The sequence below is a fragment of the Cygnus olor genome, chromosome 1 (assembly GCF_009769625.2).
Source record: "Cygnus olor isolate bCygOlo1 chromosome 1, bCygOlo1.pri.v2, whole genome shotgun sequence".
NCBI lineage: Eukaryota > Metazoa > Chordata > Aves > Anseriformes > Anatidae > Cygnus > Cygnus olor.
The window spans coordinates 146,457,926-146,470,499 of NC_049169.1; the positions used below are offsets into that span (position 1 = coordinate 146,457,926).

Below are 12,574 nucleotides of genomic sequence, written 5' to 3' on the forward strand. Positions count from 1 at the left end.
ATGCTCAGGATTTGTACAGTGACTTTATTTTGCAAAGATATAGTACCATTGTTTGATTGCTGAAAGACCTCCTGGAAGGTGAGAAGCCTAATTAATCTAGAATGTTGTGGTCCCAGGCATGGTACTACTTCACTGAGGGAAAGGTGAAAAAGAACTGAAGATCAACCATTGCTTTTGCAACTAAATTTTGTTCCTGGGGAAGCAAGCAAACAAACAAAAACAAAACAACAAAACAACAACAATATCAACAAATGAGAAAACCCACCAAGAGTATCCAAGAGCCTGAGAGAAAATCAGACAATTTGTACCAGAAATAGAATTGTGGTCAGATTAAAAATATGAAATCTGAGTCACACCAAAGATGCATGTAGCCCAGGATTCTCCTGAGCAAAACAAGACACTGCTGCCTCAGGAAACAGGGATTTCAGGGTGCCTCTTTCAGAGGCTCAGGGTACATCTTCCCAGTTTCCAGCAGCCTGTGAGAAAGAGCCTTCTGGAGGCAGAGTTCATTTTATACATAGCAATACTTGGTGGACTTTTCTTCCATGAACTTTTGTGGAAAATCCTTTCAGAAAGCCAAGCCAAGCCAACCCACGGCAAACCATAGAATTGATTTTCTGGGGGGATGAAGTTTGATACTTCTCCAAATGCCATGTGATAGCAGAGGGATAGAATCAAAGATGCCTATACCCAAGTGATCTCTGCCCCCAGAATATCCTGCTTCCAGCATCACACTATGCTTGGAAGAAAATGAAATCTGTCTCCAAAAATCAAGATAGCTGAAAAATGCTTCTCAGGAAGGAAAAGATTTCTTCCTGATTTCTGTGGTAATTTGTTTTATTTTAAATACCAACTCTGTTAGTTTTAAGATTACCCCCAGATTTTAAGTATCAGCAAGGTTCTGACTTCCATTGGTATGTCATTTATGTATCACTTGACCTAAAACTAGTTTATTCTTTTGATGTAAGAAGCACATGAATTAAATGAGACATTTTCTTGTTCAGAACAAAGCAAATGCAATATATATCAGTTATGGATCTCATATTTAGCTGTTCAAATTGGCATAACTTCTTCAGACCAATTCCAAGTTTGTACCAGACAGTACTGATCTGCTTTGCCGTTTTGTCCTTTCCAATAAATCCATTTGCCATCCATTTGGAGAGTATTATTTTTGGAGATTGTAAGGTTACTCCAATACAAAGGAAAATTATCAGCAGTTTGAGAGAGCAATTAACTAAAATCACTTTACAGTTGCGTATTATATATCAAGTTATTATGTCCAGTGGGTCTGCATTTACAAAAAAAATGCATGTCCCAGCATTCACAAGACAATTGGATGAATCAGCTTGGATCCCAGTGGTACATTTGTATTTGAAGGTTTTTAATTGGAATTTAGAAGCATGTAAACTCATTTATCACAGCCGTTCTCTAATCCCTGCTGGGGTCTTACATGGCCAATGCAGGTTTCCCAATCAAACACAGATTTACATATTGATTTGATTTTTGTTGAGTGCTTGCCTAGGCTTCTTAACGCACTCTTGTTTAACTGTGTGTTTTCCCCTTGTATCTTCAAATGAATATTTTATTATTAAATAACATGTAGGCTGACAAGATTTTTTTTTCTTGATTCAAGAGTTGGTGGAAATGCAATCCCTTCCTGATCTGTGACTTTTTGTAACAGAGAAATAAAAACAAAACATATCTGTTTTGGTACCGAAAAGATTTTTGAGGTGTTGCGGTGTGTTTGTCCTATAGGTAGGAAAAAAGATGTGACTTATATGTTTGGAAGCAGTCAGTGTAGGGGCTTCTAAGATAAAAAAGGAAAACAAAAAAAAAGATGAAACCATTAAAATGAGTTAGAAACATTTTGTGTGAGAGAGATGCATGCCTGTCACAGGTTGAATCAAAATGTGCTGCTCTCCATAATAATTACGTAGATTAAGAATTATTTCCAGAGTTACTGAATGAAACTGTGTCTTTAATTGTGAAATGAGAGGTGAGAACATCCTGATCACTTCTGTCTTTAAAACTGATGATCTGCAGGAGACCCACTGGGACTTGTGAACTACTTTTAAGGGTTATAACAGAGATAACTGTGAGTCACCTATTGATTGCAGGCTCAAATTTGATCTGCTTACATTTTTAGGCAGTCTGCAAACTGGAAAAGATTAAAAATGTGGAATTTATTAAGGTAGTTACATTTCTAAGATAATTATGATAATTTATCATCAAGATTTTACCTTTATGGCATGATTTACTATTGATCCTGAACTGATGTTAGAAAGGTAAAATCACTGCCCTTATATACTCAGTCTCCCCATGGATTTCATGGTGGGACTTCAACTCTACTAACAGTTTAAAACACTAATGGAAGAGAAACATAATAAAACTGCAATAATTAATTGTGAGAATCTACTGACAGTTACTTTAAAGCACCAGCATTGAAAAATCTATTAAAGAACGTAATTAGTAATATGTCTCTGAAGGGAAAATATGGACTAGCTATCTCCTGCATATGTCTCAGGAGTACAGGTTTATATGCTGTACTTGTCCTTAAACTGTATTGTGATTAAAAATCTGTTTTCTGTTTTACTTCGATGTCTATATTAAGGAATTTTACTAAAGCTTACAGAAGCAACTAAAAACTAAACTATAATAAAGCACACAGAGCTATGCTTTGTGCAGAGATATTTATTTGTAAGTTTTAACGTCTAAGAATGTAATTAAATGCTCCTTTTCATTGTCTAGTGAATTTCTGATAGAAAAATCACTGCAGTTGCAAGTGACCAAAAAAATGACTCGAGTGCAATACGCATATTTTTAAAAAAATAAACCCTGCATTTTGCCATAGAAAGAGAAAAATTAAGAAAACATTTTATAAATAAAAGAACATGCTAGTGCAAATTTATAAATCTCTGACAGACATGTTAAGATAAGTCCTTTTGCCCTAGCTTAATGAGTAAGATTGTGTTGCATTTGCCACACAGAGAATATAAGCTCTTTGTTACTTCTTACTCTTATAAAACATCCTCTGTAATGTTATAAAATTTGATCTTTTAATGCAGAATGAATTTCCAGAGTTTCTACAGCCAAATCCGTAAATAATTCTGAAGTTAATTTTAAATGGGCATGTTAATCTTTTTATCTGGAACACCTTTTTGTCACAAATTATTTTAAAATGTGAAACTTTCAACTTTTCATAATTAAAATGCTCTATTTTTTAACCAGCCTAAGAACTAAGTCTAATTAAAATAATTTATGGACTTATAGCTACTCGTCTTGATTCTAAGACAGATTTTAAAGCCACTGTGTCTGCTTTAGACCCTTATAAAGGAACTTAGGCAGAATTTACAAGCTCGAATCCAGGAATACTATTCAGGAACTCATTCTCCAATGACTGGGTAAAAGTTAAGTGCATATTACTTGGTAGGCACAATCATGCTCTAAAATTTTCACAGTTGCAGCATACACCCAAAGTGATCTGTCTCCAATTTCCTATCTCTTGTGCTCTGAAACCACAAGGGGTTCACTCTGAAGGATTTGCTTTAGCACACTTACCACACATGGATGGCACACCTTAGCACATAGCACAGGAACCAAAGTCCTTTTCCTAGTGCTCAGAGTCCAGTTATTGCAGTTGCAGTGTCCTAAGCTCACCCTCAGGATGTGGGAACTCAGTCCCCTCCTTAACTTGAAATAAGTCAAATCCACATCTTCTGATTTCCAGACGTACTTTAACCACTAGATAATGGTGAAAAGTCCCTCCATGTTTGTTCTGTTGGAACTAAGCCATTGGTGCTCCAGCACAAACCAATAGCCATAGTGCCAGGAGGAGAGCACTTTCTTTCACAGTGTAGATTTGGGCTATGAGCTGGGAGGAATGCTCCTGGGCTCTCTTCCCTGGGCTGCTCATTAGAAATTGATTTTGTTCGTCTGTCTGTCTTCACAGTTGAAAAGGGGGACCTTGTTTAACTGCTTCACTCCACTGCAATCCATTGAATTGGCAACTCTGCATGCTCTTCTCTTGTGCATCACTGTCTTTGACACTTTTGCTTTTATTGTCTTCTCAGGTAGGACTCTGGATACCAAACACAGGGTAGGTGTTTCCACCAGATGGCCAGGCTGTTAAACGCTAGCTATTCAAACGATATATGTTTTTGTGGGTCTAGCCCAAATGCTGTGTTGCTCATGTGTGATTGACTGTTGACTTTAAGTAGGAAAATCCTGGTCTACAGTTGGTACCATCTCTACCCCTTAATGGTTGAAGTTGTTTGTTCAGTGTTCATTGAAAAGATTAGCACTCTTAAATTACTTACTTCCTACACACCTTATTCACCCTTCACAAAGTACCTGTTCAGGGTAGAGAATAATAATGAAGAAACATGGCTTGCTGATTTACATTGTGCTTCATGTAAAATAATTCAGTAAATCTTTTTTTCTATAATGAATATGTATAATAAACCTTTAACTTGTCACAGGTCTAGTCATGAATGGAAAAGAGAAAAGATATCATCTTGTTCAATAAATCTAACTAAATTAATTGATTCATTTAAAGTTCTGTCATTTCTTGTGCATTTCCTCGCATTTCATTGCCACAGCATTTCCATTGCACATTCTTCATCCAAATTGAAATATAAACTTTTTCCAGCCTATTTCCCAGATCAATTTCATAATGAATTATGATTTGAGATATTTTTCCATCCGTGTTTAAAAAATATAATAAAGATGTACACTTATTTGTAGACTGGACTAAGATTTGTCCACTATACACTGGAAAATGAGCTGTATAGAGAAACTGCTGGCACAACATTAATTTACAGCTTGCATAAGCAGGGTCAGGAAAGTAAAGTGCCTGTAAGCTATAAATAGGATGCCTTGTCCAGGCAAATTGTACTTGCTTTTCACCCTGCACCTGTGTGCTTTTATGGATCTTGGAATAGTAGTGGAGCTGTCTCTATTCATATACTTTATACATCTTTCAGAACTGAAAATGCCTCTGTAGTTCATTAGAATTGTGCTATCAAGCTTTAGTCACCTGAATGCAACCAATTACCCTTACAGAGTTTCAAACTGTTTTAAGTATGCTTATCTACCAATGTTTAAGCACATCTTTGTTTAATTATCTCTGAAACTCCTTCATATGAAACTCTTGTTTAACAGTCTAACAGTTTTCTTTTTGTATGTTCCAGCACCTCGAGAATCATGCCTAATACAGGCTCATGAAATGCCTAATGTTTAGATGCAAATAAGGTGTTTAAATAGGGAAGACTGAATTACAATCTACCTGTTTTCTGAACTGCGTTATGCCCACAATCTAAACCCACAAAAATCTATACAAATCAGCAACAGTAAGCTATGGTGCTTCTCAAACCTGTTCCTCAGGATAAAACTACCTTGCCTCTCTTTCTTGATAAATTGTTTCCAAGTTAAAAAGTGTCTTTTGTCTTCTAATCTTTCCTACTCCCACTGAAAAGTAATATGTTTTGTTACACAAGAAGTCTCTGAAACCTCTCTAACAGTATCTGTGGAATGTTTTGTTTACCTTTGATTTGCTGGGATGCATTGGTGCATTTTGTATAAACATAAAAACAAAAAATGTTTTTGATTTCGTAGTGGTATATAGTGGTCTGGAATGCCTTGCCAGGCACCCCTTGCCATGCTGTTGTCTTGCCAGGAATAGCCGTACTTCTCAATTGATGTGGCTGTGTGAAGAAAGCTATGCACATTTTAGTCATGTACAGGTGCCTCTCCTGGATGTCCCTGTGGGATTCTTAAGAAGGAAGGCAGCAGGGTAAGGGCTGTGGGCCATTAGCTGTTTTGATGGGTTTGGTTCATATTCCCTAGATTCCCCATCTGCTACAGAATATCCTCCAGCAAATAGCTCTCAGTACCTGGTCTAGGTGCTGCTATATTGAGTCCTAAGGGACAACGAGATGGACTTCGTAGCTTACTGGACTTGTGCTGATGTGAGGGCTTCAAACTGACTTGTACAAAATAAATAATCATTGGAACAGAAAAGTTAAATGGAAGGGAACAGTTGTCTTTTAGGTGGATTATGAATTTGGTTCAGAACTGTTTGGCTACTTCACTGAGTTTATAAATAGTTTCAGGCTGACTGAAACTATATTTTAAATCAATCATGTATTCTCTGGAGGAAGACAAATGCCAGCCCCCAATTCTAAGGACAATACACATCTGTAACAAGAACGTTATTAATTCCAAACAGCAAAAAAAACGTTATACTTTCTTGGTGGTGGTCATTCGGGTATTTACATTTAGGGGAAAATCCTTACTGCTCCTGCACCTGCTATTTGCTCTGTGTAAGAGTATTTTCTGAATATAATGGTATTATATGACAACAGTTTTAAGACCAGGTTGTTAGAAATAGAAACTACTCATCACAGTAGGTAGTCTGTTTTGTGTGTTTCAAAGGACTGTGTTCATGTAGTCTTCGCTGACACAAGGCTGTTTTTTCCATTTAATTTTTGGAATCTACTTCATACAACTTCAGTTCTGTGACTTCCAGACATGAGTGTGAAGGAAGGCAATTCTAATTCATTAATTTTTATTTTTTTTTGTGTGTGTAAACAGTGATAATGGAGGGTGTGGGTACAGCATGTTAAGCACAAAGTTTTAAATCCTTCTGGAGGAGAAGACTGCTTCAGATTATTTACAGAGTTGTTTGATCTCTTTTCATTCAGTTGTAGCACAAATGATAGTAGCTTTCCATCAGCAAAAGTGTAGAACTTGAATGTTTATCCACATGTATCTTTTTATTTCTTTAATTGTGACTGTCAAAATGGGAGCACTCAGCATCCAACATGGCTAAGCCAGGGCACACTCTAGCAGTCGTAAGATTTTGGTTCATCATCCTACTAGAATGAATAAGCTTATCTTGCTCCATGGGGTCCTTCTGCAAATAATAGATGTAGTCTGTGGAGTGGAAGGTGGTTCACACCTAGCATGGGGCTTCACAATATAAAATACCTCTCATGAGTTCAAGGCAAGGTTATTTTGCAGAAGGTCATTATTGTTTATACAGCATTATACATGTCACTGAGCTATTTACAGAGGATGATAAGAAAATGGGACCTGAATCTGTCCCGATCGCAGTTTTACATCAATGACAGAACATGCACAAGATCCTGTGTGGAGGATCATTCAACAGGGACGTTGCAGTTTTACACTGCCAAGAAAATTAACTTTATCTACCCTTGTTATTTCCTTCTCACTAACAGGTTATTCATCAGCTTAGACTTTCAGAGAATGAGAGTGTGGCTCTGCAAGAGCTTCTGGATTGGAGGAGAAAGCTGTGTGAAGAGAGAGAAGACTGGCCACAAATCCTGCACAACACCGAGCAAAGAATCACAGCCCCACCTCCACCCCCTTGTAAAAAACCAACGCTGCTGAAGAAGGTGGAGGATACCTCCTGCAACAGACTGTCTTCAGGAATATGGGACACCACCATGTGATTTGGATGTGTGTATTTGCAGACAGCAAGGAGTGAAACCATCTAATGACTTCAATCTGCAAAATCAGCAAGTTTCCTTCCCTCCACAGAGTGTGCAGGGATTTTTTACAAGCACTCATTCAAGAGCACAGGATAGAGGAGCTATTTAGATCTGTCATGTGTGTGTGTACATGTGTGTGTTTGTCTTTTTGATATATAAACACACACACATATATATGTGTGCATCTGTGAGTATATATATGTATGTGTGTGTGTATATATATATGGAGACAAACTGCACTATAAGTACTTACTTTAAAAGTACAAGACAGCCACTTAGAGCTCTCCCATGGACAATGAAGAAACTATGTCAAGCAAATGATGACAGGGAGAAGTGACTGACAGGCATTTTAGAGAGATCAGGAAAGTCTGTGTGCACACTGTACAGCTGTTTTATATAGTATAAAATACGATGTTCCTTGTTCCCTAATGAATGGTTTTATTATATTACATGTATACATATATATATTTCTTTGTAGATGTCTGTGTTCTGTTGGAGTTGCAAACCCGAAGTTTATTTACATGTTTATTACCGGTGTTTTATAACTTTATGCAATTGGTGCTGTCGTTCTTTCTTCAAAATACAGGTAATAAATTCAATACTCACATTTTTATTTCATAGTTTATCTTTAACAACATCCCAGACAGTTTCAACACTGTGTTGTTTGTTCAGAACTGGCAAAGTCCTTTCTGAAGTCCAGTCTGAAATTCTTGCAAAGCCCGTATTTGCAAGTGTTGTTTAAAGGTTTTCACACTCAAGAATTAGAGAGCATGAATTTCTTTCTGTGGACTTGTGTTTCTGAATGGGTGGACTGTGAATTCTGTAGTTACATCTCAAATCCTATTTCATTCTGGGTTATGTAAAATAATGAGGCACTCATTTAAATTATAAGTATGGTTTGAAATTCACACCTGATTATGCATAAGGTCAGGTGTCAGTGGAAAGATACATAATGGTAATGAGGTATGGAAATAGCACTGTGATTTACTTTTAAAAGCCAGAATGCTTCATGGAGATGGGTATATCAAAAGATTGTGTCCTTATAGTGGTACAGTGATGCATTTATAACTCAAATTTCATGTAATGAAATGGTTTCAGAAATTGAAGCATTCTACTTGGAGAACATGAGTTCTGAGCAGGAATGTTAATTTATGAAAAACATGCTGCTGGAAACTTGTTAGCTACTGCTCAGCAGTCTTTGAAATACTGCTTTGCCACTAAAAGGAGTAATTTATATATATATATACACAGGTATTTTGTCAGAGGCCACTTAAATTCTTGGAGTATGTAGAACCAGTGTGAAACACTCTTCTTGGCTGTTTGCCCCATTCCTATTTGGATTCAGGAAAAAGTGCTTGTAATTTTGCAAGTGGATGTAAAACTAATATTTTAAAATGTAAGCAAGGTTTATAGAAGTGAGCTCACCCTTAGTTAGAAGTTGTTGGGAAGGGAAAACAACCTGCAAAAAGCAATCCTGTTCTTGTTTGTTTGTTAGTTTTTACAGGGGAAGCAGCAAAACTCAAATTATTCCCATGAGTAATGTAGGCAAAATTAAACACCTTCTCTTGGTGGAGATTAAAACAGACATTTTGAGTGGACAACGAAGGGAGACAACAGGTTAACTCTTAAATTAATGATGTGCTGATTGGTCTCTGATACTTAGGGGTAAATATCACTCAGCTATCACTCAGCACAGAATTTTACCTTTTTACCACTCCTCTGTTGGCAGAAGTCCTCTCTGTAAGGCTACCCACTACGGGTGGAGGGAGAAGCAGGGATTCTGCCTTCAGCTGATATCAATGGTCAGATCAAATGGCCGCTGTGAGGTGATGCAGGGAACAGCTCTCACCTGCTGAAAAATTATGTCACGATGGGCCTTAGCCTGGAAGAGTTGTGGTTTTGCCTTTTTTCTCAGATAACCAGGGACATGCAGAAATCCCTGTGTAAAAGCAAAATGAGAAGGCTTGCATTGGATGCAAGTAAGCTAATTAACCTGACATTGGCTTCCAGCATGCAAGTTGCTATCTCTGTGTGGCCTAGCGTCACCATATGTAGCCAAAACAGCATCATCTACCCACCTAGCTCAGAAATCCTGACCTCACTGCACTAGGACAAGCAGACGTGCCCGCAGGATTATTGCTTCTCAGACAGGTCTGGCAAATAGCCCTTTCATAAGCTCTACTACCACACTGCTAACTCTAATGTCCCCACTGGATGGCTTGGTGACTGCTGGCAATCAATCAGAGCAGCATGGAGGTTTAGGACAAACGGTAGAAACTGACCGAGAAGCCGGTTTAGATCATGGCAAGATACCTACTGCTGCAAAGAGCTTGCCACCAGTCACCGAGCCAGCTATTTGCAAGGTAAGCTTTTGTATCTCCAGACTATGCTATTGTCATTACTGCATTTGTAACATGGGAGTATCCAGGGGGCAGAGAATACATTTGTCAAATGGAGTTTAAAATGGGATGGTGCACATCATGCTACTTGCAATCCTTACTAAAAGCTGTCTTACAACGGGGACCAGCTTCAGCTGCAGGACCACAGGTGGGGTTTAAGGAATCTCTCTGCTACTCTTTCAAAGTCTGCATTGTATCTCGTTACAGCAGCGTGAACCAAGTGTGGAAAAAGGTAGCTAGATTTGCTAGCGGTTTCATCAGTACCGTTACACAGGAGAAGCTGCTACAAACCTGATGTAGGCAGCCTTGATTCTCCAAAGGGCAAAGCACATCATGACTCCATGTGCAGAAGGCCTTTGTTCTCTTGCAGACTTGGGTAAGGAATGCATTTTCCTGGGGCTTTTCCTTACAGCACATAATCACAGTGCAATATGACAAACTCAACAGCAGAAGATGAGAGACTTTTTTTTTTCCAGTTTTGTTATTAATTTCAGGATATGTAATAGCCAACTTTTTACATGGGAGGATTTTTCAGGATATTCAATTAAAATATAGTACTTTAGGAAAAGTATTTGTGTTTAAAACATGTTTAAAATATTTCTGTAATGGCAGCAAGACACTCCAGAGTGTGACTTATGATGTCATAACTCACACCTCGTGTGTTCATTGGTCCCTTGGCCTTTGGCCTCACGCCTAACAATGCAGTTGGTAGGGAATTATTACACCATAATTCACACCCTACTGTGTCTTATTGCTTAAATAACTGTACCCCCAGAGGTGTCTTAAAACTACCATTAAAGTTTATATTGTGTATCAAAATGTGTTTACAGGGCTGGGAAAATATACTATTGACATTTTGAAATGTTGAGAAGTAGTTTTAGCAAACTGTACAGTGCTTGTAAATTAATCTCCTCAGTAGAGTATGTGCCAGCCAATTACAGTATTTCTTGAGTATACGAAGTCCTCTCTTGCACATTAAAAAATAGCTTAGGAAAAAAAAAAAAAGCCTTATGAATTAATATTCTAAAGGGAAAGATTAAACTCTATGAACATGCTAATGCCCTTAATATCCAATGAGCAATCTAAAATGTATTTATATTTGCAATAAAGCAATTTCAGGAAGCTGGGGTTATCATCAGATAATCACTCCTCCACATTGTGCCTTATTGCTTAATTTTTAATATGTGAAACAAACAAAACTTAAAACAAATCAGCCTCTCAGTATAAGGTAAGAAGAATCAGATATGTTTTACGTTATAAAATCCAATGGAATTCTCAAACCATATTAAGACACAATAAAATAAAAATGAAAAACAAAACAAAACAAAAAACAACAGCTGTTGGCATGGGAATTTTTTAAAGCTTATAAATCTTACATGTTACTCCTGAAATAGCACTTCGTGTTTTTTAGTTGTTCTTGCATTCCTATTGCAGATTATAAGCAGATCCTTACTTTTTAAAACTTGATTTAGACATTCAGAGAAGTACACGCACCAATATTTTATGAAAGACCTGTGTACAGCATGAAGTGATAAACCTTTTAAAACTTTATATTGTTTACAAAACAATAGTATGGTTGTTGAATAAGTGAATTAAATCTCCTTTTTTGCCAGTGATCCTTTTTATTCCTTCTAAAAGGTTGATTTATTTTCATTAATAACTTTATTACATTGCAGGTCCTTTGTATGTGGGACAAAGAATTTCATTAACTTGCTAAGAAAGCATAATAGATTGTAGCATAGTTCTAAAGTGATAGTATTAGCCATATTCATTGTAGTTTTTAATTCTGCTCTGTAGTACTGAGATCCCTCGTAATCACATTATTCTTATTGCTATAAAGACTGCTAATATCTGAAATGCTCTGAGGAACCTAAAATAAGTTTTGCCATTCGCTTGTTAAATAATAAATGTAATTAAACTCTGTACAAGTCATTTTTCCAGAATGGTATTAAACATTTCATGGCTTTGTGTTCTAAATATATATATTTTTAAAAGAAAGCATAACCTGAGCATAACTATTTCACAACATCTGAACAGAACACAGGAGCATATAAAGAAGTGCTTTTCTTCCAGTTTTTGCTGTTCTCTGTGTGCTCAGGATTTTCATTTTCAGAAGAAATATATAAATCCCTGTGCTGATATATATTGTGCCAGTGAGAACTAGATCATTAGCAAAGGCTGTCTGTCTTTTCACCTGTGGTTTGACCCTTTCTCTGATGGCAAGAATATATGCTGAATCATAGACATTGCTGTGAAATTTTGTCAAGTCAAAAAGGATTTTTGAGGATTTATTTATTCATTATGATAAACAAAATCATCATTTTGAATTAGCTAGAAGTATTTAATTCAATCTGAAATAGCTTGTTTTGGTTCTTATATATGTATATAAAAACCCCTCTTAGCCCTTTCTTCTTTCCTTTCCTGTCAACTTCTTACATGAATTTTAAAATAGAATTTTATAATAAAAAAAAAAAGGAAAGAAAAAAGTTTTAAAAAGGGTGTTAAAGGAAATTACAGCAAAAAAAAGGTTATTTTTTAATGAAAAATTATTTTTAAAATTCTAAAATAGAATATTTTAATATTTTCAAAATGTTTTTCACCTTTTCTCTTCCAGCTCAAACTGTTTGCTGAATGCAATCCGATTTTACATGTAATTTTTCCCAG

At 36.6% G+C, this 12,574-nt stretch overlaps 1 protein-coding gene across 5 annotated transcripts in view; it reads left to right on the forward strand.

Annotated features, from left to right (window-relative positions):
- Window positions 1–11,847, forward strand: part of MYO16 (myosin XVI) — a 387,593-nt gene extending 375,746 nt beyond the window's left edge. For all 5 annotated transcript variants that reach the window (XM_040536892.1, XM_040536877.1, XM_040536885.1 and 2 more), the window contains one exon: window positions 7,239–11,847. In XM_040536892.1, coding sequence (XP_040392826.1) covers window positions 7,239–7,472 — 234 coding nt within the window. In that variant the 3' untranslated portion in view covers window positions 7,473–11,847. The remainder of the gene's footprint in view (window positions 1–7,238) is intronic.
- Window positions 11,848–12,574: the final 727 nt, after the last annotated feature.